This window comes from Protopterus annectens, chromosome 7.part1, assembly GCF_019279795.1.
Source record: "Protopterus annectens isolate FY-2018-M chromosome 7.part1, PAN1.0, whole genome shotgun sequence".
Taxonomy (NCBI): domain Eukaryota; kingdom Metazoa; phylum Chordata; order Ceratodontiformes; family Protopteridae; genus Protopterus; species Protopterus annectens.
In genome coordinates, this window is record NC_056740.1 from 186,470,518 (window position 1) to 186,497,852 (window position 27,335).

The 27,335-nt window shown below is 37.6% G+C and overlaps 1 protein-coding gene and 1 pseudogene across 2 annotated transcripts in view; both read left to right on the forward strand.

Annotated features, from left to right (window-relative positions):
- The window catches only part of EFCAB12 (EF-hand calcium binding domain 12), a 1,195,865-nt gene that overhangs the window by 218,600 nt on the left and 949,930 nt on the right, over window positions 1–27,335 (forward strand). For both annotated transcript variants that reach the window (XM_044078632.1, XM_044078631.1), the window contains exon 2: window positions 6,252–6,791. In XM_044078632.1, the coding sequence (XP_043934567.1) occupies window positions 6,285–6,791 (507 nt within the window). In that variant the 5' untranslated portion in view covers window positions 6,252–6,284. The remainder of the gene's footprint in view (window positions 1–6,251; window positions 6,792–27,335) is intronic.
- LOC122807611 lies at window positions 21,911–23,074 on the forward strand (annotated as a pseudogene).

Consider the following 27,335-nt stretch of genomic DNA (forward strand, 5'->3'; position numbering starts at 1 on the left):
TAATTATTTGGACCGTGAACCTACTACTGTGGTGTTCAAACTATTGTCCAAAGGGTTAACGTTTGTCCCACACATCAGGACGGACATTTGTAAATACATTCTGGACTTAAAACTCTTTGTAAGGAAAAAGAAACTGGAAGTCATGTTTCATTATCACAAAGAGGTAAATGCTGGACAACATTTAAAGTGTAAAAGTCTCTTTAACCCCCCTGTACATCCTTAACGTAAGAACTTTGAGGTCTTGGTTGAAAAGGAACTTAGGCACTTCTATATACACAATATGAGAAGTAGGAATTTTAACTTAAAGATGAGTGGAACCTGTTGAACAAACTTAAATTAGACCGTAATATACGAATAATGAAGCCCGACAATGGAGGGGGGAGCGGTGATAATGAGTACCCTTATATATGAGGCTAAAATATTTAACCTACTAGGTGATACTGATACTTATACTAGAGTATTGGAAAATGAAATTTATATAGCTTATAAGAAGATAGACCTAGCACTTCATGACCTCCTCCTTGAAGGGCTTATTAATCAAGACTCTTTCCATTATTTAAGTAATAACAGACCCAAGATACCAACGATCTTTGGAATTCTAAAGGTACACAAGGACCCCAGTGACCCACCCCTCAGGCCTATAGTGTCAGCTGAGGGGTCTAAAACAGCACCCCTGGCTAAGTTTGTAGATGTTAAGCTTAAATCAATTTGAGGTACCAGCAATCAAATTTTGAAGGATTCCTGGGAATTCATATGAAGTATAGATATTGATTATAATTATGAAAATGTTATTTTTGTCACTGTAGACATTAAGTATATTTTTTCAGTTATTCCCCACTCCATTGGTATGAATTGGTTAGAAGCTATTTTAATAGAAGATTGAAAAATTTCTACCAATGATTTACATGTAATACTAGTTTTAATGGACTTGGTCTTAAAAAATAATTTTATATTTTTTAATGGTGAATTTTTCCACCAAATGAAGGGTGTTGCAGTGGGGGCGAATTGTGCCCCCACTTACTCTAATATTGTTTTAGCATGGTGTGAGAAAGCATACATCCTTCATTCAGATTTTAGGCAATGTTGGACACATTATGTGAGATTCCTGGATGACATTTGTATTCTTTGGGTTGATACAGAAGCCATATTACAGGAATTTCTGACCTACATTGAGTCCACCACTGAGTTTTTTAAAATTTACTCACACCATTTCCAAAGACACTTTACAATTTTTAGATGTTACTCTGGAAAAGGTGGAGGATGGTAGTGTTAAATCTAAAGTTTTTTGTAAAAATAGGTACTCCAACTCCTACCTTCATTGCACTAGTGCACACCTCTATTTCCAAAAAAAGAATATCGTGAAGGGACATTTTATCCGAGCATGCAGGATGACCTCTAATGACTTAGATTTGAAAGAGGAATGTGATTTCCTTGGTCGATTATTTCTGGAAAGGGGTTATCCAGTTGCATTAGTGGAGAGTATTTGAGATGAAGTGAGCGCTTTTACAGAGGGAAGATTCAGTCCTGTCTTGGGTAAAGTTAATAATTTATTACCTGAGCAGGATTCCAGTTCAGTGAATAATATAGATTGTAGTGGGGCGTTTATTACTGAGTTTAATAGCGATAATATAGGCTTCAATAACATTTTAAAATCAGAATGGGAAAGATTTTTGGAAATCACGGATCTTCCACTCTCTAGATCAGTCCCCTTAAAATGTACTTATAGGAAGGGTGGGAGCCTTAAGACTCTTTTGGAATTGAGAAAGGAAGACAATAAAGTTAGAAGTAGCAAACGTAAAGGCACCTTTAAATGTGGTGCCTGTCAGCAGTGTCAACATATTTCGAACAAGGAAAGTGTATGTATAGTTAGTAGGGATAAGACGTTAGTGGGAACAGACTATTATAATTGTAACATAGAAAGGATAGTGTATCTTGTTACCTGTTCCCAATCTGAGTCATTCTATGTAGGGAAAACAGAGCGTAGATTAAAAAGATGCATTTATGAACATATATACGACATTAAGAACAAGGAATGAAAAAATGCTTTATTTAAGCATTCTGTTACATGTAGTCAGGCAAAGTTTCACTTTTTTGTCTTAGAAAGTGTTCTCTTGGATATTAGAGGGGGTCCTTGGGAAACTTGCCTTGAATGCAGAGAATTGTATTGGCAGGTCATCTTAGACGGTAGTAGACATCCTGGATTAAATGATCATATTTCGATAGTTCCACTGTTAAAACTTAGGGCAGCTAAGTTATAGGTGTAAGAAACACATTTTTGTACACATCTTTTTTGGATATTTAACTTAACGTTTTCACATATGTCTAAATGTTTTATGTCTTACTTTTAAAGACTTGGCCAGCAGATGGTGCCAATTTGAAATAAAGCAGTCGACTTGGAACTTTGGGTTTGAGCCTCCTTATTACTCCATTGCACTGTTTAATGTTTCATATTTTGATACAAATATCTCATCACATGCATTCTAGTTTAATGATATCTTAAACTTACAGTTGTCAGTGTAATGTAATGCATGCCATCTCATAGATATGGATCTGTAATTTAAAAAAAAGGTGGATGTGGAATATGTAGGCATATTCCTTTAAATACCAGAGGCATAGCTATGGTGAGGTGAAGAGGTGCAGCTGCCCTGGCACAAGGTGTCAGTGGGCATGATTGGGAGATGCTGATATGATGGTAGTGCAGTACTGCTGTTCTGAAATAAATGCCAACACTCCATTTGCAGTTAAAGATGAAGCACTTCAGGTCTTAGTGTGTGGTATTTAGCTGGAGCAAGTCACGTTTGCTTAAATAAATGATTTTTTTGTTCAACTCACAAAGGATGTTTTTTTTTCTTTTTTATAGTCCTCAACTTAGAGTTGAGGGAAGTGCCTGATTAAGGAGCTGCACTGGATGCCAAATTGACTAGTCACAGCTCTGTTAAATACCAGTGAGCTTGTTACAATTATTAGCATGTCACGTGGAACACAGAAGTTAGAGAAGTCAGTCTGCAATAGATGTTATAAAATTTAATGTCTCTGTGTGCTATTTATTGAGCTTTTTGATGTCACTAGTCCCACCACTTATTCATTGTCAGCCATATTCTAGGGGAAGCCAACTGTCTTGCAGACAGACTTAGGCAAGGTCTCCTAATTGACCTATCAATGATCCCTCAATCAGTTAATTGCACAGTTGTTCCATCTGTAAGGTAAACTGCCATGTGACATTTTTGCTTCTTTAATCAATGGCAAGTGCAGCAGTTACTTTTCCCTGATAGTCAGCCCAAGAATACAGTTGAAAACAAGTGACATCCTCTGGCCTCCTCTATGCTTTCCCCATTTCTTCTAATGGTGAGGTTCATACAAAAAGCCAGACTCTTTAGAGTCAAAGTCCTCCTCTTAGCTGCCTTACAGCCTTGGCAGACATGGGTCCCCTTGCTTTTCCTAGATCTGTACTATAATATCAGACTTATACTTCTCCCCTCCAAAAAATCTTACCCACATGACCCTTCACTTTAGCTTACAGTCTGGTTTCTCCGGTTCCATTAATAACCAGTAACTTGCCTTTCTTCAGCAAGGTAGTACAAATTCTTTCTTCTTCCCCAAAGTCTGCTGTTGAGAAGATTTACAAAACAAGTGGACAGGGTTTTCTATATGGGCTTCTCCCATGAAAATAGATCCCTTTTATGCTTATTCCTTCTGTTTTAGAGTATATTCCCAGGATCTTTGATTCTGGTCTCAGTTAAAGTTTCATCAAAGATCATCTTGTGGGTAGTTCCACTTTTCATTCAAGGCTGAATTCTTCTTCCCTGACTTCCCTTAAGGTCTATAAGGCCTTCTTAAAAGAAGCATTCCTTTTCAGGTCCCCCATATGGGACCCAGCTCCCTCAAGGGACTTGTATTTCATGTTGGAAGAGTTTATTCTTTCCCTTCTTGAACATACTTCCTATCTGCACCTGAAGTACCATACCTGGAAAACTCTATTGTTAGTAGCTGTTACTGTCACCAGCTAATTTTCAAGATGCAACTCAGACTTTAAATTGAAAGAACCAAGTTCATATATAAACTCATTGTTTTCTTTCCTATAATCAGGTTAGAGCAAAAGGTTTTTCAAACTTACCCTTTCTGCTTGGTTGCCAGGCTTCATATAACTTTTCACTCTAAATGTGAAAGGCCTGCAAGGACCTGCTCCACTACAGTGATAATCACCTCTTGTGCCTTTTTCTGTAGCACTTCTTTCTGTGATATCTGTGCAGCAGCCAGTTGGTCTTCCATCAATACCTTTGCAAGACACTATATACTGAATGTTATCCGTAGGTCTAAGTATTCATCTGAGGCCATGTTTTTATTGCCTCGCCTCCCCCACCCCACTGGACCTGCCTGGGCTCAACCCAACCTATGTCTGGGAGCAATGAGGAGATTGAGGCCACTGGTGCAGCATTGTACTGCTAGCAGGGAGTGTGTCCTTGCACCCTCCCACCCTGCGGCAGCCTTGCAAGCTTCACTTTCTGTCTACAGGAGGTGCATGTATGCTTCCACTCGTGCAACCTCTCAGTCAGGCAGGATACTGCACAAGGCTCAACAAACTTTTAATGCTGTTGTAGCAGTGAGCATAGCCAGCCTCCCTCTCCCAAGGATGGGTGAGCTGGCATCAGCTACTCACTTCCACCCCCCCCCATCTTATCACTCCAGCACTGGTACTGCTAGTCAAACACAGGTTATCAGTGGCACAGTAAGGGCATTATACCTCTTTGCCACAGGGCTGGATCACTTTAGGCCATCATTATTATTTGGGATGTTCCCACACTGATGTACTTCTAGGAGAATTAGCATGGAACTGTCTTTGTTGTGAAGGCTGGCCGTCTTCTTAATAGTTATAAAAGTTAGTTCTCATAATAATAGATCTGTTAAGAAGATGGTCCAGTCTCCATAACGTAGTCTCAATTTTCTTTTCCTTCTCTTCTCTTGCTTTTATTTTCTTATACTGCCCAAATGCTCATGTGGAAGATCAGGACATACAGGCACTCATGGTACTTGATGAAAAGGGAGAGGGTTTCATGCAGACTGTGGAAGTTCTGTTTGTCAAGCAGTTGTAATACCGAGGACATCAATCATGCTGATATGGAGGATGGACCTTTTTCCAGATTTGTTGTTATGGTTAAGTACATAACTATCTTTTTATCTACGTTAGACAAATATTTGTTTCATGGCAGATGATTCTGATCTCCAAACCAAACATGCTATTGCTGTAAAGCATATGTTACTATTAAATATGTGTTTATTTTTTTTTTCCATATGTATATTCCCTGCAGTTCAAAAGAAGGCTCACTTCTCATGACAACTGCCTACCGCAGGTCACTCAATTAAAACGTTAGTAACAAAATGTGATTTGTAGACCGCTGTTGCCTCATTGTTCATGAGCTTGTCTCTGAATTGCACAATAGCCAACACTAGTGCTGTCAGACTTGACAGTGTTCTCCCTAGCGGCCTATATATTGCCTTGGCAAAGGTCCCTGCTTTCTTACACACATGCACACATTCATGCAACTTCATTAATGCCCCTACAGCCACACAAACACATACACACACTAACTCTCCCCACTTCCATGTCTTTGATTAACTTATTTGCACCACAAACACTGTCAAGGGAGTGAAAGGGTGACCTTTTTACACCAGTTACTTTTTCCTCTACCAATGAAATTTTATGTGGGTAACCATTTCTCTGCAGCATAAATTGGGAGCATCTGGCATTTCTGAAGGGGAGAGCACATAACTTAACATTATCTACTGTCCCAGACTGCCGCATTATCATTCAGCTCTGCCCATAAGATCATTCTCTGTGCAAGGCCTCCAGTAGTGAAAACCATCAGTGGTAGGGTATAAGAACTGGAAAAGGCTTACTGTGAATAGGAGTTTGGGGTACAGTGGTAAGGCTTCCCTTTGGAGTAATCCTTTTTGAATCCAAGCCATTTTGCTGAATCAAACAAACCCATTCATGAGATACATACCTTAGGTATGCTAGGTAAAATTATAGTGTTCTAAAAGCATGATATTTTGTGGTTCCACTTATGTATTTATTTTTTATTTATTTGTTCATTTGTCTGTTTATTTATAGTTAGGTTTGGGTGCCGTATGAGCTGGAGAGAGATTTATGGAGTATATTATTGCCTAGTCAGTCATTTCTAATATAACTGTTGCTTAACAGACAGTAAATAGTGGCATTTTGAACTAATATGCTTTTATATAATACATTTCAGGTAATTTGTTTACTTTACTGGAAGGTTCTCATCATGACCCAAGAGGTTCTTCCATCATTATCCATAGTGGACCAGTTGAAGAAGTATAAACAACGGGATCTCTTTCCAACACTCTTCTACAAAGCAGCTGTGAAATCTTTTGGACCACCCCAATCAAGACGCAGAATAATTATTGCCCCTCCCATGACAAGTGATGGTGAGGGATATAGCTGTTCACAAGGCCAGCAAGCCAAAAGACTAAGAAGCCATCAAACTCCTAAAGCTGAAACACTAGTAAAACAGAATAAGGAGAATGAGGAGCAGCAGGAATCAACAAAACCAGGAGAGATAGAAAAACTTTCAGAATTACAGAAAGACTGCCAGGAATGGATTGCAGAACGAATTCAGTTCAGGAAGCAGTTGGATAATATTGGAAATGTTGAAGCATGGCTGGAAGGAAAGAGCTTGCTTACTGAACTGGAAATCAGAGTTTTGGAAGGCAATGAAAAGAAAAAGTCTACAGAATGTTCCATACCAATAAGCCCTATCTTAAAGGAAAAGGTAAATTAATTTGTTTTCTTTATTTTAGTGTTATCATTGTGTTCTTTCCTTTCCCAACCTTTTTCACTGACTTGCCTAGTTCCATCTTGTGGTTAGTTTGTGGCTTTATCTCCTGTCTCATGGTTTGCTCCACAGCTTCTGTACAGTTTAGCATTACCTAATGTTATCCTCCATGCTGACATTTTTTCACCCCCCCCCACCTACCATGTAGACTGACACAAAGCAAATGTTTACATTGCATGGCACTCCCTCACTTCCAGTCTTATGATTTCCCTGCTGCTCTACTTATTAGCCTTCATTTGAAGATGGTAGAACAAAGAGAGAGAAAAGGGTGTGGGCACCTTGTATTCTCCCAATATGAAGCTGCCATCTGAATAACTGAATGGCTGGTGTTTTTTTTTTTTCATTTACCATGTTTGTTAACAAAATTAGGCTTGCTATATGACTTCAATAATGTAGTCTCTTCAGAAGACTAGTACAACATATTTAGAGGCAAAGCTGATAAATGAATTTATTGTCATAGGAGATCACACAAATTGTTCTGGTATACACAGATAGTAGACTCTAGCTGAATTCTCCATAGGCACCTGCCTAGGGTCTAGTGCTAGAGGAGGGGCTCCATCAATGCTGCCAGCCAAATCAACAACATTCATCTATATGTGCTTGCCAGCTTGTGGGGGGAGATACAAAAACAGAAAGCACTGATGTTATTAACTGTATTTATTTGTATTTAAAAAGGTTTAACAGGAAGAGCTGTTATCAGTATCTAGCTGCTCTATGCCCCTCTTTTTGCTTGCTAAAAACAAATGCGCACTCATCCTTACATTTTAGGTATGATATGAGCCTCAGATACCACCATAAACAGAGGGCAGCCTTCTGACTGGAGCAATGGGGATAGTGGATTGGGTGGTAATGCCAGTAATGTATTGCTTGGTGGTGGACGCTAAATGGCAAACTCGAGTAAGTATTAGCTGCAAGAAGTGTGCACCAAGCAAACTGCTTTTTTAAACTGGTTTCTGTTCATTATTTATTTGTTTGTTTGTTGCTAAAAACAGTTGAATAGACACATTGACTTTATTTTTGTTCAGTGAAATGGCCACCCCAGAGAAGCAAGCAGCATCTAGCAGCAGGTGCCATGTTAGCTATGCATAACATCTCTTTTTAAACATCTTTATGTCTGCGGTGGTGCAGCAGTTAGCATTGTCACCTCACAGCAAGAGGTTCTCCCGTTCGATTCTTGGCTGGATTGCCTTCTGTGTGGAGTCTGCATATCCTCCCAGTGGTCGAGTGACGTTAAAGACATGCAGGTAAGTCCGTGCTTGAATGGGTGTGCCTTCTTTGAAGGTTGGGCATCGGGCTGGCAACTCGGCACTGTAAAAAAATCCACTGCCAATCATTAGTGGACCGGAGTTCCACTGTGGCGACCCCTAACCGGGAAAAGGCGAAAGACATTACTTTTATTAAATGATCACTTAAGACATAAGCACACATGCTTTAATAGAAAAGAAAACAAACCATACTAAACTTTTCTTTCATTTACATACATTATACATTACATCTATGATTTCTTTCTTTACAACTGTCATTCAGTCCAGCATTACATAAATTGCCCAGTTCCTGCCTTTCCTTAAACCTCACTCCTCCTGAACATTATTCTGCATGTATTGTTCCCACAAATTCCATTTATTTCTATGTAGTTTGATCTTTCCTGTTTCTAAAGATTTCACTTCTGGTGTGACGCCCCTGCACTGGCCCAGCAATCAAGGAGCCTCAATCCTCACCACCAACACCAGTGATGGACGTGCACATTGGGAGGATGACAAGTGCACACACAGTAAAGTACAATTTCCTTTAAGAGCACACAGAGATCACAGTCAGTCTGGGGCTGGTTTCTCCCTCTCTCTCCAGATCCCCAATAAGACTCCCCACTGGCACAGGTATTGGGTTAAGATCTCAGCCGAGTGGTGAAGCCAAAACCTCAAGTACCCTCTCTGTCCAACCAGTGCTTCGTCTCCCTGCCCAAGTAGTTCACACACACACCCACTTTGAGATATGATTTATATACAAACACACAAACGCTCCTGGGGAAGGCTGGCACAGATTCACTAGTTATGCCCCCTTCTGCTCAGACTATACAGTAGTACCAGCTGCCACCAACCACTCTTACTTATCAGCTACTATAAGGCCCTTACAAAGGGTGACCAATTCTACTGTGTAATGTTACTATTATCCAAATGTGTGACCAACAACAAGGTTATTTAAGAGTGGCCTGTATAGCATCAACAAATACATATGCAAGTACACTAAGAGCTTAAATATCTCTACACAAACCAGCCACAATTAAAAAGTTTAAATATATTTAATAATAAATAATTAAAGCACAAGTTAGTACTCAATAACTCAACATAGTGACACAGTTCAGAGTCACAGGACATATTTTAAAACAACATTGCAGGACACTCTCACATAAATACAGAAAACATATGAACTAATCTTGCTATATTCCTATCTATCTCTAAGAGAGATACTATGATCTAAGTCTTACTTACAGATCCAGGCAAATATAGATGAGAAGTGCTGAAGATGGATGTGTTCAATTCCAAGATACAAAATGCCCAGACTTCTCTGAGATAGTTCTTAAATTTATAATACACATTACTGCTGGGTTAGCTAGATGACATCGCTATTTGACACTTGCCTCTAGTTCCTAGGCATAACAGGTACCAACAGAATTTAACATGTCTCTATGAAGAATATTCCTGTCTTAGAAGCTGACACTTATCTCTTAGAAGCTTGCCTGAAACTGGAAGTTATAAAACTAACACTTTTACATTTTAAACCTAGTAATTATTTCTGTCTTAAGACAATAGAAAGAAACTCTAGCTGCAGACATTTTGTCTTGTAGCTGTGGTAAACACAATCGTAAAACTCTTTACTTATTTTCTCAGAGGTTGCAAGTTAACTCTGTATGTCCCAATTTCTACTATGAAAATATACATTTGCACAGGCATATAGTCCATATACATTTCTGCTCTTTTCCAGCAGGGTGCTCAGCACATAACATACAGTTTAACACACACATAACATAGTTTTCTTACATTTGTAAGACAAGCCTATGGATCATATTAATATTTACAAATGACATAGGATTATTTATGAAATTCTAGCTAGTTAGGCTGGCAGATTCACATCTGGTTACTTTATCTCTTTTACAATAGCCAATAATTCAAATACAGTTGGTTTAGTTTTTGATTTCCATTTTTCTAATAATTGCCTTTTTGGCAGCCAACAAAGTTAAACTTAATAATGCTTTACTATCTCTAAGCAATTAAGATCCTCTGTCCCAGCTCAAAACTAATTTCCTTAGTTACAGGCATTTGCTCCCCCAATATTTCTGACAGAGTACTCTGTGGGAGATTTTCTCACTCATTACACTCCAAAAAAACATGTTCCCATTTAACTCTTTCTTCCCTGTTATACCTGCAACATTTGCTATCTACCTGAGGAAAAATTCCTTGAAGTCTGCTTGGGATATAAGAATACTGATGCAAACACTTCCAGGCAAAAATCATAAACCTTCTGGACTTACGTTGCATACTTGGGAGCCATACATATGTCCTTGCAATGTTCCTTTGTGAATTCTTTTCCAGTCTCTCTTCTCAATCTTTTCTAACCTCCATTAATTGATTCTTTTAGTCATCATACAATATTTGTATGGTCTACTAATTATCCCCTTTTTAACATTAGATTATGTTCTAGATTTAACTAAAAACTCTACTAGAGAAGGCCTTTCACTTACGACAACTCTATCCCTTTCTCTTTGCCTGTGCTCTGATATCAGTTTCTGGTAGGGAAGGCAGTCTGTAACTTGCAGTCCAAACTTTTTCTTGGCCTTCATACCACTCTGTTACCTTTCCTTCTGTAGTTATTTGCTCCCAATACCTTGGTTCCTTTGCCAGTTTTCTACAGTAAATCCCAGCGCCCTTTTACCTATTCTCTGTACATCTACTTGCAGTCATCCCTATTGCCAAAATCCCCTTTCTTCATTCTCATGTTGGCTTAGTTCTTAGAATACTTTCTGCAACTTTATGAATATGATATTCTGTATGGTTGCTATTATTCTCCTCAAGGATCTGCATCCAAAATCTCACTATCTCCTTATTTCTTGACCCCCCCCCCCAGCATCATTTCATAATCATCATATCTTTCCACTGCTGAGAATAACATCTTAATCTAGCAGTCAGATACTGCTAAACAAGCTAGCATATATTAATTAACCTATGATTTGCCAGTATTTCACAGCACTGGAAATCATCAATTGCATATATTTGTACTTGTCATATTACAGGTAAAACTTAATCATATCAGTGAAGACTGGTTTCAAACTATTTTTTTTTTATTTCTCAGAATGATTTGTACCATGTATCCCTCATTTTGTCTCAGACTTTTATCCTATTTTTCCTAAAATGTTTAATTTTTTGGTTAATCTTTTAGAATTACAGTCAGTCAGTAATGTCAGTCGTTAGAGTTTTTCTTGCTTCTTATTATTCAGAAAAATGCACATTGTCACAAAATCTGTAGTTCTCTTAACTTTTAAGCTAATCAATGTAACATTCAAAATTGTCCCTAATTTTGGGCCTTTTTCTCCCATTATTTTGGGATTTACCCCAAATTCCTTTTTTTAAACAAGAAACATATATATATTTTTTAATTATCGCTTTTGACATAGGCAATCTACATTCATATAAATAAAAGCAAACCAGATTGACATAATTTTAGTTGCAAACATTATATATCACTTATAATCCATTCAGTCACTGTCAGTCAAACATTACACAGCTCATTCACATCCTACCTTCTATTAACCCTCATTACTCGGCTGCATGTATTGTTCCCAAAATTTCCATTTTTTTTCTATGTAATTTGCTCCTACCCTTTTCTAAAGATCCTATTTCCAGTTGTTTTATCTCTGTTAATATATTCACTGCTTCTAGTGCAGTTGGTTTAGACTTTGATTTCCATTTCCTAGTAGCTGCTTTTTTGGCAGCAACCATAATTAGAGTCAGCAAGGCCTTACTATGTCTAGGCAATCCCGATTCTGTATCATACCTCATAAAAATCATTGTCTTATACATGCCAATTTGCTTACTCAGTATTTCTGATAGAGTAGTCTGCAGGGAATTTGTAAAGTCTGCTAACTCATTACACACCCAGAAAATATGTTCCCAATTGCCTCTTTCTTCCCCATCATACCTCCAACATTTGCTATCTGAGGAAAAATTCTTTGGAGTCTACTTGTGGTATAAAAATACCTATCTAAATATATCCAAGCAAAGATCCTAAATCTTCTAGACTTTGTTGCATATTTGGGAGACATACATATGTCCTCCCATTGCATTTTTTTTTGTGAATTGCTTATCCAGTCTCTTTCCAGTCCTTTCTAACCTATTCTGATTGATTTTTATAGTTATCATGCAATATTTTATATGCTCTACTAATTACTATTTTTGACAGCAGCTTTTTTCCTAGATTCTACTAAAAACTCTACCAGTGCTGTTTTCACTTAGGATCCCCCTATTTCTTTCTCTTTGCCTATACTCTGATATTAATCCTTGATAGGGAAGGCAATCTGTAGCCTGCAGTCCAAATAAAGGCTTCTTCCCATTCTATTTACTTTACATCTTTAATTATTTGCTCCCAATACTTTGGTCCTTTTGCCAGTTTTCTCCAATACATTCCAGCCCCTTCTTGCCTATTGTCTGCATCCCTGATTGAAGTCATCCATATTAGCAGAATCTACTTTCTAAATTCCCATCCTGGATTAGTTTAGAATACTTTCTGCATCTTTATGAATATAATAGTCTGTATGATTTTTGTTATTCTCCTTAAGGATCTGCATCCAAATCCCAGTCTCTCCATGTTTCTTGAGCTTACCCCCATTTCATCATCATCATCCCTTTCCACTTTGAATTATAGGTTTCTGTTTGTGCTATGTATTAGAAGCCTTAACTGTGTAGCTCTGAAATACTCCTTCAAATTGGGTAATTCCAGACTGCCTTGTTCTGTTGGAAGAATCAGCTTATCCCACTTGACTCTTGCCCCCCCCCCTCAGATAAAATTCTTCAGCTCTTTAATTGTTATTCACAACTTCTCCTCTGGTTGATAAAAATATGCCTGACCTGTGTGTAAAACTAAGGGGACTAAAAACATTTTAACTGCTTGTGTCTTGCTATCCATATCAATATAACAGAGCCTCCAATTTCTGATTTTGTATTATCTTTTGCTTAGTCTCTTCCCACATATCCTCAGCTGACACATTTTTAATCCATACTCTTAAGTACTTCATTTTATCATGTCCCAATAAATATGGATCTTTCTGGACCAATTTGTGTGTGGGTACATAATTTACAGTTATTGATATTGTTTTAGCTCTATTAATTTTGTATCCCAAAACAATTTGAAACGGTCTCAGAATGTTCCACAACACTGAAATGTACTTTTCTGTTTTTATCATGTATAAAATAATATCATCTGCAAATAAAGCCAGCTTTTCTTGACTACCATACCAATTATATCCTTGAATTTCTCAGTCCCTTATTTTCTTTGCAGTGGTTCCAAATATAAAGCAAATAACAAAGGGGAAAGAGAATACTCCTGTCTGCTTCCTCTGCTCAAGTAGAAATGATGACAGAGGAACCCATCCACTTTAATTTTCACCTCCAATCCATCATATATCCTCCTAATCAACCTTATAATTTTATCAGGAAATGTTTCCATTGCTTTGCTCAAACTCAGTTTACTCCATCAAATGCTTTCTCTGTATCAAGACCTACCAACAGTGGTATTGCTTACATTCTGCTTCCATCTGGATCATCAGTGTTCTTTTAATGTTGTCAAATGTTTGCCTCCCCTTCACAAAATCATATCGATACAGATCACAGATCTATCAATTTTGACATCGCTTTTGCCATTCTTTTAGCCATTACAGACCTAAACACTTTATAATCATGGTTTAATGGGCCTGTATAAAGCTGGATCTGATGGGTCTTTACCCTCTTTAGGCATTACAGCCACCACTGCTTTCTTCCAGAATATTGGTGCTTTTACTTCTCTTAAAATACTATTAAAGAAAACCTTCCAGGCCTTTATCAGTCTTTTTCCCTCCTAGCTTCCAAACTTCCACAGGAATACCATCTATTCCTGGGGACTTTCCTGTGGATTGGTTATACATCATTTTTATCTCATCTCCTATCCTAAGTGTTAGTAATTGAGCCTCATCTCCCTCTAACCTTGGCATATTTAATTCTTCCATAAACATTTCCATTTGTACCTTTTCTTGAGTTCCATATTTCTCTGCTTTATACAGACTTTCATAAAACCTCTTGAAATATTTCTAGTACCTTTACAGGATCTCCTGTTATCTTCCTTATTACAGGCTCCGTTAGCTTGGCGATGACCCTTTCTACTTTCTGTTGCCTGAGTCATTGGGCTAAAAGTATTTTGTGCTCTGGCTTTATTATTAAAAAAAACTGTGGCTTAATAGCAATATTTCTAAACTCATGCATATTATTGAGTTAATCCTTTATTTTTTCCTTAGCATTCTGCAACCACTCCTCTCCTTGTTCTGTGAGATTCCCCCTATTTTGTAACACTTTAACATTTGTCAGTCCCTCTAAATAATTCTTGTTACTTCTTAACCATATCTCTCTTTCTTTTATTTCCACCCTATTTTTAAACTCAACATTAATTTTATCCCACTTCCTAGCTATATTTTCAGAAGAAATTTCTACCTTCCCTAATAACTCCCAAATAATTTGCAGTACCCATTCCTTAAATTCCAATGTTTTCAACAGATAGATGGAAAGCACCAGTGTCTCATTTTTATTTCATTAACCTGCATTTTTATTTTAGTTATTGTTGGCATGTGATCTGAAATAATTATTGGATACATATCAGAACTTTGAATTAAATGCACATTTTCCTGTGAAATGTAAGTCCTGTCTAGCCTAGCCCATTTTTTTATCTTGGAGAATATTATGTAAATTCACTCCAAACCTCTTCTTTCGGCTTTTCCCGCTTAGGGTTCACCACAGTGAATCACTTGCCTGCTCCGGATTGGCAGTAGAGTTTTATGGTAATGAGTTGCCAGCCCGGCGCCCAACCTTCCACAGAAGGCACACACATACACGCACTCACGCCTAGGGCCAATTTAGAGTGTCCAGTCCACCTACAGCATGTCTTTGGGATGTGGGAGGAAACCGGAGCACCTGGAGGAACCCATGCGACCACAGGGAGGACATGCAGACTCCGCACAGAAGGCACCCAGCCGAGGATCGAACAGGAGAACCTCTTGCTGTGAGGTGACAATGCTAACTGTTGAACCACTGTGGCCGCCCTGTAAATTCACTCCAAACTCCTACTATTGAATTCACATCTTTCATGTCAAATATTGTCATAAATTTCTTCACAAATCGACCTTCCTTTATTATATTTTCCCTTCTGGGCCCCCAGACATATCTTCACTACACAAATCAAATTCCAGTCCCCACCTATAAGTAATATCCCCTGCTGAAAACTAATTATTTCCCCCATAATTTTCTTAAGGTCAACTATAGCAGTTTTAGGTGGAATATAAATACATGCCAGTGTAATCCTTCTCCCTTCTCAGTAGCCCTGTAATACTACAAATCTACCATTATTATCTTTTTTATCCTCTACTATCACTGTTGGAGCTCCTCTTCCAATTAATATAAGCACTCCTCTTTTCCTTTGTCCCAAGTATTTCAATGAATAACCATCCTGAAAACCTTTCTATCAAATTCAGATGTTTGGTTCTTTCCAAATGTGTCTCCTGTAGCATAGCTATTTGCACTCTGTTTTTAGTACAGTTCAGTACTCTTTCTTTATATATATATATATATATATATATATATATATATATATATATATATAGAAAGTATCATTATGTGAAAAAGTTATTATTATTCCCACATTTTATTTTTAACAACTTTTTTTGTTAAGTATCTAGCTCCAGGTTTTATGTTATATACACAAACTAATGTTTGTCAGGTTGATCTTTTATACAGTTGTTTGTCATATCCATTTAAGCATATATCACATCTTATAAAATTTTGTTTTATTGAAAACCCTCAAACAAAAAACAAATGCACCCTCAATACACCCCTAAAGCCTATTAACTTAATATTAACACACAAAACTATGTACATCTTTAAATATTGAAGTGTTACCCTCCTAAGAGCAAAAACTGTCCCAAACTGACAGCCACACTTGGGTTAACCTAAAAGGATGGTCATTCATGCTAAAATGCATGGTGCAGCCCATGCTTCTATTAAGTGCTATCTGGTTTTGTCTTATCTGCATTCTCCTCCCAGAATGGGAAAACATTTAAACTTTTTCAGAAAACATTATCTCCTAGCCATTAAAAGAAAGATGTTTTCTGTTTTTAATGCTCTTTATCAGATAGTCTTCATGGAGACATGAGAACCAGATACAGAGTTGCTTTTAGAACCATTTATTTATTTGCTAGAGGAAAACTTTTTATATTTACTGTTTTTTTGTATTTATTTGCTTTCTGTTAAATCTTATTAGATCAAGGCAAGGTCCTTAATGCAGTCATTCCCCTATGCAAGAACACATCAGTCTTTCTTGTATCATACTTTTTTTACCAGACTTTTCTTCTTTTTTTTACACTGCAGTATCTACATTATTTAAAACTGAACAATTAGAAAGAGAAAAGAATGAAAAAATAAACCAGGGGACTTGTTTACTTTAATATTCCCTTTACAGTTTATATCATGCACTATAAACATTTTACAGTTAAGAACAAAGTTTTGTTTTGCTTACAGTTAACTCTCTTCCTCCTCTTCCCCTCTCCTAAGTGTTTCTCCAAACATTAGTGACTTGAAGTAGGGCATATGCTTTAAGAGTCTCTTACAAGTTTAACAAAGTCAAAAATGTGCAGTATTTCCAAGTTTTATTAAGTCATGTTTCACAAATATAATTAATAATTTCTAATCCCATATTTATTTGTCAATTTCCAAGTTCCTGGTTTTATTCCTGTTTATCTCCATCTCACAAATCCAGTCTGTTTCATTTTCAACGTACTCTCGGTTCTTCTAGTTAAATCTTGTGCTTTTTTCTGTCTCAAATTTTTTCTGCTGAAACATTAGAAAAGGTTTGACTGGCACAGTCTGTCTGTGGTCTTTATTACCAGAAGAACAAGAAGCAGAATCTCCCTCTATTTCTTGGTTCACTTTGTTGGACAAACTTTTGTATTTCCTCCTTAGCATGTTCTGCATTAAAAATAATTTTGTCCCTCTAGGAAATAATATTCTGAAGATAACTGGTTCCAGCAGTTTAATTATCATACCTGCTTCTCCACATGCCCTGATTAGTGAAATACATTTACTCATCTTCTTCCTCGTGTACAGTGAGTAATCATTTTCCACAAACACTCTGCTATGTCCCACTTGTAGTATTTTGTCGTTCTGCTATAGTTTTATCAGAATCAACTCCTTCTGCTGGTAGGATTGCATCTTTACTGTTAAAGGTCTAGGTTGCTTTCTCATGGCCAGGTTTGGAACACACACACAATGTGCTCTTTCAATTAACAGCTCCTGTTGTGGAATGCCAGTCCAGTTGCTTACTTGTGCTTTCATAAAATTAATACAGTCTGTTGCTTCCAGTTTCTCTGGTACAGCTGAAAATCTCAGGTTTTCTTTACATGCTCGGACCTCTAATTCTATTATTTTTTGCAGAATCTCTTCTTGTGCAGTTTCATATTCAACCAGCCTTTCTTTCATTTTGACCTCTGATTTTTGCAGTTTTATCAGCTCATCTGAATATCTGTGTAAAGCGACTTCCATTTTTTCCAACCTTTTATATGAGTTTTTGTACTCTATCAGCGTTTCGTTTATTGTAATCAGCTCTGACTACAATTGACTTATTTTTTCCTCTAAGTTACTAGAAGTCATGTCTTGCACCAAAGCTGGAACTTGCACTGCCTTTTGCTGAACAGCTGCTGAATTCTTCCTAGTTTTTTCTCAATTTTGTGATTGATTTTCTTTTGGGTTCTCTGAAATTTTTTTTTGCTGGCATCCAGTCAATCCACTTACTAGCCAGTTACTAAAATTTACCCAAAAATATGAGTCTACTGGCTCTCTCTCCTGAGTTTCTGTTTTCACACTGGGAGATCTGAAATTAAGGTGTTGCTCAGTGTGCAGCCATCTTGGAAGTCATATACAGTGGATATAAAAAGTGTACACATCCCAGTTAAAATGTCAGGTTTTTGTGATATAAAAAATGATACCACAATAAATCATTTCAAAACTTTTCCCGCCTTTAATTTGACCTATAACCTGTACATTTCAATTGAAAAACAAGCAAATCTGTTAGGGGGGATAAACATAAAAAATAAAAAAACATACAATAAGCTGGTTGCATAAGTGTGCACACCATTAAACTAATACTTTGTTGAAGCACATTTTGATTTAATTACAGCATTCAGTCTTTTTGGGTAGGAGTCTATCAGAATGGCACATCTTGGCTTGGCAATATTTGCCCACTCTTCCTTGCAAAAGCACTCTAAATCTCTCAGATTGCGAGGACATCTCTTGTGCACAAATTTCTTCAGGTCATCCCACAGAGTTTTCTATTGGATTTAGGTCTGGGCACTGGCTGGGCCATTCCAAAACTTTAATTTTCTTCTGGTGAAGCCATTCTTTTGTTGATGTGGATGTATGCTTGGGGTCATTGTTGTGTTGAAAGGTGAAATTCCTCTTCATCTTCAGCTTTCTAGCAGATGCCTGAAGGTTTTAGGCCAAAAGTGACTGGTATTTGAAACTGTTCATAATTCCCTCCACCTTGACTAAAGCCCCAGTTCCGGCTGAAGAAAAGCAACCTCAAAGCATGATACTGCCACCACTATGCTTCACCATGGGGATGGTGTTCTTTTGATGATGCAAAGTGTTGTTTTTGCGCCAAACGTACCTTTTGGAATTGTGGCCAAAAAAGTTGAACCTTGGTCTCATCAGACCATAATACATTTTCCCACATGCTTTTGGGAGACTTGGTGTATAGTTTCGCAAATTTTAGCCGGGCCTGGATGTTTGTCTGTGTAAGAAAAGGCTTCCATCTTGCAACCCTACCCCATAGTCCAGACATATGGAGAATACAGGAGATTGTTGTCACATGTAGTACACAGCCAGTACTTGCCAGAAATTCCTGCAGCTCCTTCAGTGTTGCTGTACGTCACTTGGCAGCCTCCCTGACCAGTTTTTGTCTTGTCTTTTCATCAATTTTGGAGGGACGTCCAGTTCTTTGCAACGTCACTGTTGTCCCATCTTTTCTCCACTTTTTGATGACTATCTTCACTGTGTTCCGTGGTATATTCAATGCTGTGGAAATGTTTTTGTACCCTTCTCTTGACTGATACCATTCAACAATGAGATCCCTTTGATGCTTTGTAAGCTGTGTGCAAACCATGGCTTTTGCAGTAGCAGGCAACTGAGTAAATGTCAGGAAAATCCTACTAGGACAGCTGAACTTTTCCTATCTATTATATGGCATATTCCCCTTTGTTCTGTTTATTACTCTGAAAGTAGCATTTTTTTTATTTTTAGACCACTCAGAACTTCATTTCAATCAACATATTCCCTCAGTCATTATGTCTTGCTCAAATATTAACTTTGGGACACCCCATTTCTTTATCAGTGCCTTGCCTTGCTTACATTACCTACAAGTCTTCTGCCTTTCTTTAATCTTTTTATCCAAGATAGGGTTTACCTGTTTATGCCTTATATTCCTAACCCCCTTCTTCTAGATTTTCCTTCCCTTCTCTTGTTTCTGTCATATTCATGTTCCCATATAGTGTGCTTCTAATTATGGTCTGTCAGCATTGATTTCCAGTCTGTTTACCTCACCAAGTACCACTCAACTGTCTATTGTCATTGACTCCTGCAAATGTCTCCCACCTCTCTTATCTGAATCTTCTTCTGACTGAACCTTATTATTATTTGACTTTTTAAATTTATACCTCCCCTCCTAAATCTGTCCCTCTACTTTATCCATATACCTTAAATATGGCAACCAATGTATAGTAAATCAATGTTCTGTTCCACTTAGCTTCCTTTCCTGTTTCTCCCTCAGTCCTTCCACCAGATCAATAAGTTATTGAATGTTCAGACTTTCGTGCCTTTTTCAACTTCCTAGTCATCACCTTGTTTGCCAGGAGGATAATCCACCCCATGTCTCTGATGTGAGCCCATGTTACTGCCAACTTTCACCCCCATAAAGCATTTTTCCATTGTTAAGAGTATCAGCTTCCCACCTATCTCTTCCAGCATTTCATAATATTAGCTTAAACCTTCCTAGCTCCTTATAACATAGATATAGGTACAAGAATATAAATCCCTCTATTGCATCTCCATCACACTTTTATTGCTCCAGGAAACATAATATTAAGCTTCTGTGGAGTGTAGAAGTATTAGTGCAAACCCTTCCACATGAATATTCTGAAATTCCTGGGCTTTATTGCTTTTTCTGCCATCTTGTGCACTCCTTCCCATTTCACTACATCTGTCTCCTTTTCCGGCACATTATCACATTCACCAGTTATCTTTTTAAACACTATCTTATCTACATTTTGCAGTATCTTATACATTATAGAGATGATCGTTTTACTCAACCTTTCTTCCCTTCCCTTCTCATATTTATCACCCACTTAATCAGTCCCAGCCAATTATCCTGCCTTGTCTTAACCATCAAGATATTATCTAATTGCTTTCTTAATATCTTCAACTTGCTTTGGGAACTCATTGTTCATTCTCTGGAGTGTTAAAGGTCTTCAGACAGCCATGAGAAAAATATTGGTAGAAGATAAGTGGGGAGTCAAAACCCTTAATATTGTATTGTTTCTGGACTGGGACAAATGATCATTTTTTCCAGGTTTCCACAATTCAGTCTCAGTCCTGGTTTCCACAATGTCATTAGCAGCCAATGTTTATCTAATCACTGCTGCAACAGCCTTACCTGTATGGGTTATAACCTGTTCAGGATATAACAGCAAGACAGTTTCCCAAAACCTTGGGTTCCTTCCACATGTGTCCAGTGTACTGGTTGCATGAGCTTCTAAGTGGAGAAAATCAGCAGTCTAGGCACCAAAAGCTTAAGTACTTTCTTGCTGCCTTTAGAGAGTGCTCCTCTTGAGAGTTTCAGAGAATTGGAGGTCAGCCTTCAGTCATCCATTTCTGGACAGAAATGTGCCCTGTGGGGAAAAGCCTTCCACAATATTTTATTTTCTCTGAAAAAAATATGATTTGTGAGAAATTACTTTTTTAATTAGGGTCTTTAAAGAACTGTAGTAAGCCACAATGGTCTGACAGACCGTTTACCTTGTTTGATTGACTTTTACTGTTTGTGCTTATATCAAACATTCTTGTGGTTAAGTATTTACTGAATTTTTTTTGGGACAAATGTGTTTTGGACATGTCATTGTGTAGTATGCTTGTGAACATTTCTTTTTGATAACTTACCTAACACTGATTAGCTCTAGCTGCACTAGTAGTTGTAGATCAGCTTCTGTTTTTGGCAGGACTATGAAACAGCATACCGATCCTAAGGTTTTACCTAACTCCAATTCCAAGAAAAAGAAATCTTGCAGGGAACCCTTGCCAACACAATGAACTCAGTCTGTGCCTCAGCCATTGGTGGGTGACTGCTGTAGCCAGTACAGGTTCTTCAAACTATTCACATTTTCTCCATGTCCCCTGGTGTAGTCTGTTAAGCCACCATGGACCAGAAGTCAGCTGCATCCTCTGCAGCTGTTTATGTAACTTGCTGGGCATGGGAGAACTACTCTTATCAGTCTTGGTGGAGGAAGCAAAGAGTGCATCCCTGCATTGCTGTGCTGAGAGACCTGGTCCAAAGGGTGAAGTAGCATCCAGGAGTTGGTCCCCTTCTAGGGATGCTCCAAGAAAAAAGAGGCAGAAAATGAAACATTTATCATCCTCACCTTGAATATTTACCTTTACTATATTTACGAAACAAGTCTAGAGATCAGTTAGAGTTCACAAAATACTGTAAGAATATCTACAATTAACATGGCAGAAAAAAACATTTGCAACAGTGGTGATGGGGTTTGTAAGCATTCAAGTGTCCTAAGCTGGGAGCAGATCAGAAATCTGAATAAAGTTTTAACAGAAGTTGTTCCAGTCCATGGATGTGGAAACTTCCCAACTCTGGAAATCCAAATTTAGGACATTATTCGCAAGGTTTGGTGTAGGTTAGAAATAAAAGGCATTAAAGTCAAAGATGCCCATCTGAATGGGTCTGCAGCAAGTCATGATTTGGTAAAGGAAATGGTTTGAATTACAAGGATTTGGATCTAATGTTTGCAGTGGAACTTTCAAGTGAAGTAGACTTCCAGCTTATTAGAGACATTGTTTTGGTTTCACTGTTGGACTTTCTTCCAGAAGGAGTCAGTAAGGATAAACTTATCCCTGTGACTCTTAAAGAAGCTTAATTTCAAAAGCTTGTTAAAGTCTCCAAATAAACTGACAGATAGGAGTTTAATTTCTTTGTCCAATAAAGATGCAAGAAATTTTGAACTGAAATTTGTAGATTCGGTACTCCATCAGTTTGAGTTTAGTGTGGACTCTTCAGATTACATTGGACTCTCTGCTTTTGTATTATGATTGTGCAGAAAACCCAATCACTGAACACTTCCACCCTACTGTACTTGGAGAGAATGCATATGATAATTTTTACGAAGCCTTATACCACCTTGAAAATCACTTAATTGCCACAAAGAATCCAAGGAGGTGGACTGCTTAAGTATTGCAATTTGTTAGTGTAGGACTTCAAACCAGCTGGTGAGGAGGTTAAAAGATTACAATGGTATATGTGCTCAAGGTTTTATATAGACTTCTCTGATATTGTAGAACAACAAAGAAAGTTGGAGACTTACCATCACAGCCACTTCAGTAAAGAAGAAAAGAGCAAATGTGATTACCATTTATTCCTATATAGGGTGGTAAATGAAAGTATGTATGTCTTATGGAACATGAATGAAGGCAAACTCTTAAGCTGATAGCTTTCCTTGCTTTGCATGAAATGGGCCAGTTACCTACTGTTGCTAACACTAGCAGGGTAATGTGTCTACAAGCCAGAAGCTCGTTAGTGATATGATCTTCAGTAACTATTACATAGAAAATACTCCAGCAGTTTATGATCATTCTTATCATACATTGTTGTCTTGCAGCTAATAAATTCATTCCCACTCCCATTAAAAAGACTTTGTGAACTCTTTCCAGAACCCACAAGGGGCTTTCCGTTTGGATTACTTAACAGCATATTATCAGCAATGTTGTGGCACAGTTATGGCTGATGCTGCTTGAAAAGTGCCTCAAGATAGTCCATAAGTTCATTTTATAATTGAACTGGAAAGGGTTTTCAGTAATTTTCTGTATGGGATATGGGTAGTTATCACATGGTGCATTTTTTGTAGGGTTCACAAGTGTCCTTTTTGTAAAAGGATTCTTTAAAAAATGCAACTTTTTAATAACTTGATTTTCTAATAACTTGAATAATTGTGATCAAAATGGTGATTTATGGGTTACTTTGCCTCTGTAATAAGTTTTACATTGATAAGACCATACATCAACTTATGAGGATACGTGAACACATCTGAGATGTTAAAGTAATTCTGGTACCAGCCTTGTAGTGTCACATTTTTTCAAATATAATAGTGATTTGGATTTATTGAGGTTCTTTTTCTAATGTATTCGTTGACATGTTTTTATTTATATTAGATCCTTCTGATATGTTATTACAGAAGGAGGCCTAGTTTATTTTCACTTATGATACTTTACAGCCAAAGGGCCTTAGTAATGAATTACTTATTAAATATTTAATATAACAGCTTTGGAAGTATCTTAGAACCTCATTTCATAGAAGTTAGGACATGTGTATTTTGTATTCGATTAGCTTATTGTTATTATTATTATTATTACCATTGTTATGATTATTGTTATTCCTATTTAGTAATGTCTTAATTGCTGAACTATTTAAATGCTTTACTGTATTTAAAACTTTTGAACCTTGAAGGTGTATGCTGAGGCGCTAATTCATTTTTGGTTTTTACACATTGTTCCTGGTTTCTAATAAAGTTGTTTTTTGAGTCAAATGATGTTATTTCTAAATTTATCATCCTCAGACTGTATTTTTGTGGATAAGAAAGAGTTAATTGAATTGCCTTAGGGTATATTGTAGGTTTTACAACCTTTAAAAAGTGACTAGAATTTGTGGTAAAAACAACACATTTCCCTCTGTTTCTCAGTATTCCATATTTAATGATGAACAAAGGGATGGGGAAAGAGGATGTTCTAATAGTTCTACCACATTACTTGAGTCCGACTCTGAGGAGAGTGTTTCCTCAGAATTTCCTGTAGAGGAATTTTCTTTCTGAAACTATCTCTATGATGAATAAGATGCTTCAGTTGGAAAATTCTGATATTCCAGCTTTTCTAAAGAAGCACTGGGATTTATTACAAGTTGAATTTCCGCAGCTTGCTGCTATCCTTCCTCTTTTCCCAGATTTAGAAGTTGTTTTTGATATTGCCTGCAATATGCTTGGCATTCAGTCTGCAAACCCTAAGAAGGCAAACAGACTTTATGAAATTCCTCATTCTTGCATATATTATTTTTCTCATCCCAGGAATGATCCTGCTGCTACTTCTGTGTCAAATCCAGCTGCAAAAACAGTGGATAATGCTAATCCCTCTCCCTTTGATAAATATGGGAAAGCTTTAAATAGATTTGGGAAGAGGATTTATTCTTCTGCCACTTTTGCCTTTAGAATTCTAAATTATCAAACTCTTCTTCTTCTGGCTATTCCCATTAGGGGTCACCACAGCAGATCATCTGTTTCTATTTCTTTCTGTCCTCTGCATCTTGAACCGTGACACCAACCACCAACATGTCCTCTCTCCCCACATCCATAAACCTTATCTTAGGCCTTCCTCTTTTCCTTTTACCTGGCAGCTCCATTCTTAGCATCATTTTCCCAATATACCCAGCATCCCTCCTCAGCACATGGCCAAACCAATGCAATATCTGCTCTCTGGCTTTGTCTCCAAACCATCCAACCTGAGCTGACCCTCTAATATACCATTTCCTAATCCTATCCATCCTCGTCACACCCAATGCAAATCTTTACATCTTTAACTCTGCCACATGCAGCCTTTTTGTCAGTGTCACTGTCTCCAACCTGTATAACATAGCTGGTCTCATTACCCTCTTGTAGACCTTCCCTTTCACTCTTACTGGTACCTGCCATGTCAAAATCACTCCTGACACTCTTCTCCACCCTGCCTGTACTCTCTTCTTCACCTCTCTTCCACTCACCATTACTCTGAACTGTTGATTCCAAGTATTTAAACTCATCCACATTTGCCAGATCTACTCCCTGCATCCTCACAGTTCCTCTATCCTCTCTCTCATTCACACACATTTATTCTGTCTTAGTCCTGCTGACCTTCATTCCTCTCCTGTCTAGAGCACATCTCCACCTCTCCAGGGTCTCCTCAAACTGTTTCCTACTCTCACTACAGATCACAGTGTCATCTAAAAACATCATAGTCCACAGGAACTCCTGTCTGATCTCATCTGTCAACCTGTCCATCACCATTGCAAATAAGAAAGGGCTCAGAGCTGATCCTTGATGTAATCCCACCTCCACCTTAAACACATCTGTCACTCCTACCACAGACCTCACCACTGTCACACTACCCTCGTACATATCCTGTACTACTTACATACTTCTCTGCCACTCACGACTTCCTCATACAATACCACAACTCCTCTGTAGGCACCCTGTCATATGCTTTCTCCAAGTCCACAATGACACAATGCAACTCCTTCTGAACTTCTCTATACTTCTCCATCACTCTCAGAGCAAACATTGCACCTGTAGTGCTCTTTCCTGGCATGAAACCATACCGCTGCTCACTAATCATCACCTCCCTTCTTTACCTAACTTTGATTACTCTTTCCATAACTTCTTGCTGTGACTGATCAATTTTATCCCTCTCTAATTACTACAGCTCTGCACATCACCCTTATTCTTAAACATTGGTACCAAAACACTTCTTCTCCACCCCTCAGGCATCCTCTCACTTTCCAAGATTTCATTAAACAATCTGGTTAAAAACTCTACTGCCATCTCTCCTAAGCATACCTCTCAACCTGGAAACATCAAAAATCTGGACAAGGCCCATGAAAAATAGGTACAAATCTGTATGCTGATTAACATGCTGATTAACATAAAAATTTGCATACATAATTACATAACCCCACCCACTCCAATGGAATTGTGGGATACCAACTTTCAAATACAAACTTAACAGAACCAAAATATAGCACCAGAGTCCCCCTGCAGCCATTCCAATGTCCCATTACCTGGCTATTTCATCCCATTTACCATAAACACTAATGTGCGCATACTGCTTTACTTCTACAATGATTATTTGGATTTTATTTTTTACATTTTATAGCACAAAGACTAATAGATATCTGCTAAACAAAGCAATACTGTCTCACAATGAAAATAGACTTGGCATTAAAACTTCTCTGCCCTTCAAACTCACATTCATTGAAACAGCATTGAAACCCACAGCACATCCAAAGAAAATGCATCTGGCCAGTGGATAAAGATAACCTTTGGGCTGTTTTCAAATCCAAGGCCCCTAGCACACAAAACAAGAAACATACACATGTTCTTTGGTGCACCTTCCTGACTTTATGAAATTATACTCCTTGTATAATACAGCACACTTGTTAGACTTAAGTTAGAGTGCATTTTAAATTTATTGTTTAAACATTTTTCCAGTAGGCAATGAAACAAAATGCATGAACCAATAATAACAAAACTGCCCTATTCAGAACATTTCCATCATAAAAGTCTACTTCCACACACAACTGCATTTTAAATTTTTTGTTTGAACATTTTTCCAGTAGGCAATGAAGCAAAATGCATGCACCAATAATGACAAAACTGCCCTATTCAGAACATTTCCATGATAACAGTCTACTTCTACACACACACAATATCTATCTATCTATATATATATAGATAGATATATATAATCACAGTAGTGTAAGCCATAGGCATGTTGCACAGCTTCTTGCACTTATTTTCAATGGGGGGCAAAAGGCAAAAAAACAGGGACACATTTTAAACATTGGTTGTATAATTTTGGAAAGTTGCTTGAATAAAATGTTGTGTTGCCACCATGCATTTCACTGCCAAGTCTTGAAGCCAAATCAGTTTCCTGAAAAACAAGAAGACTGAAACTTAAATGGCCATCATTTAGTGAATTCAGTTCTCACCATAGCTCTCAACCTCTTAGCACACAAAAAAAGAAGAAAGCCAATAATGGGGGAATACAGCCCCAAAATAGGGACACATTTCAAATACTGATCTTACAAACTTAGGAAGATTGCTAGAATAAAAGGTTTTGTTTTACT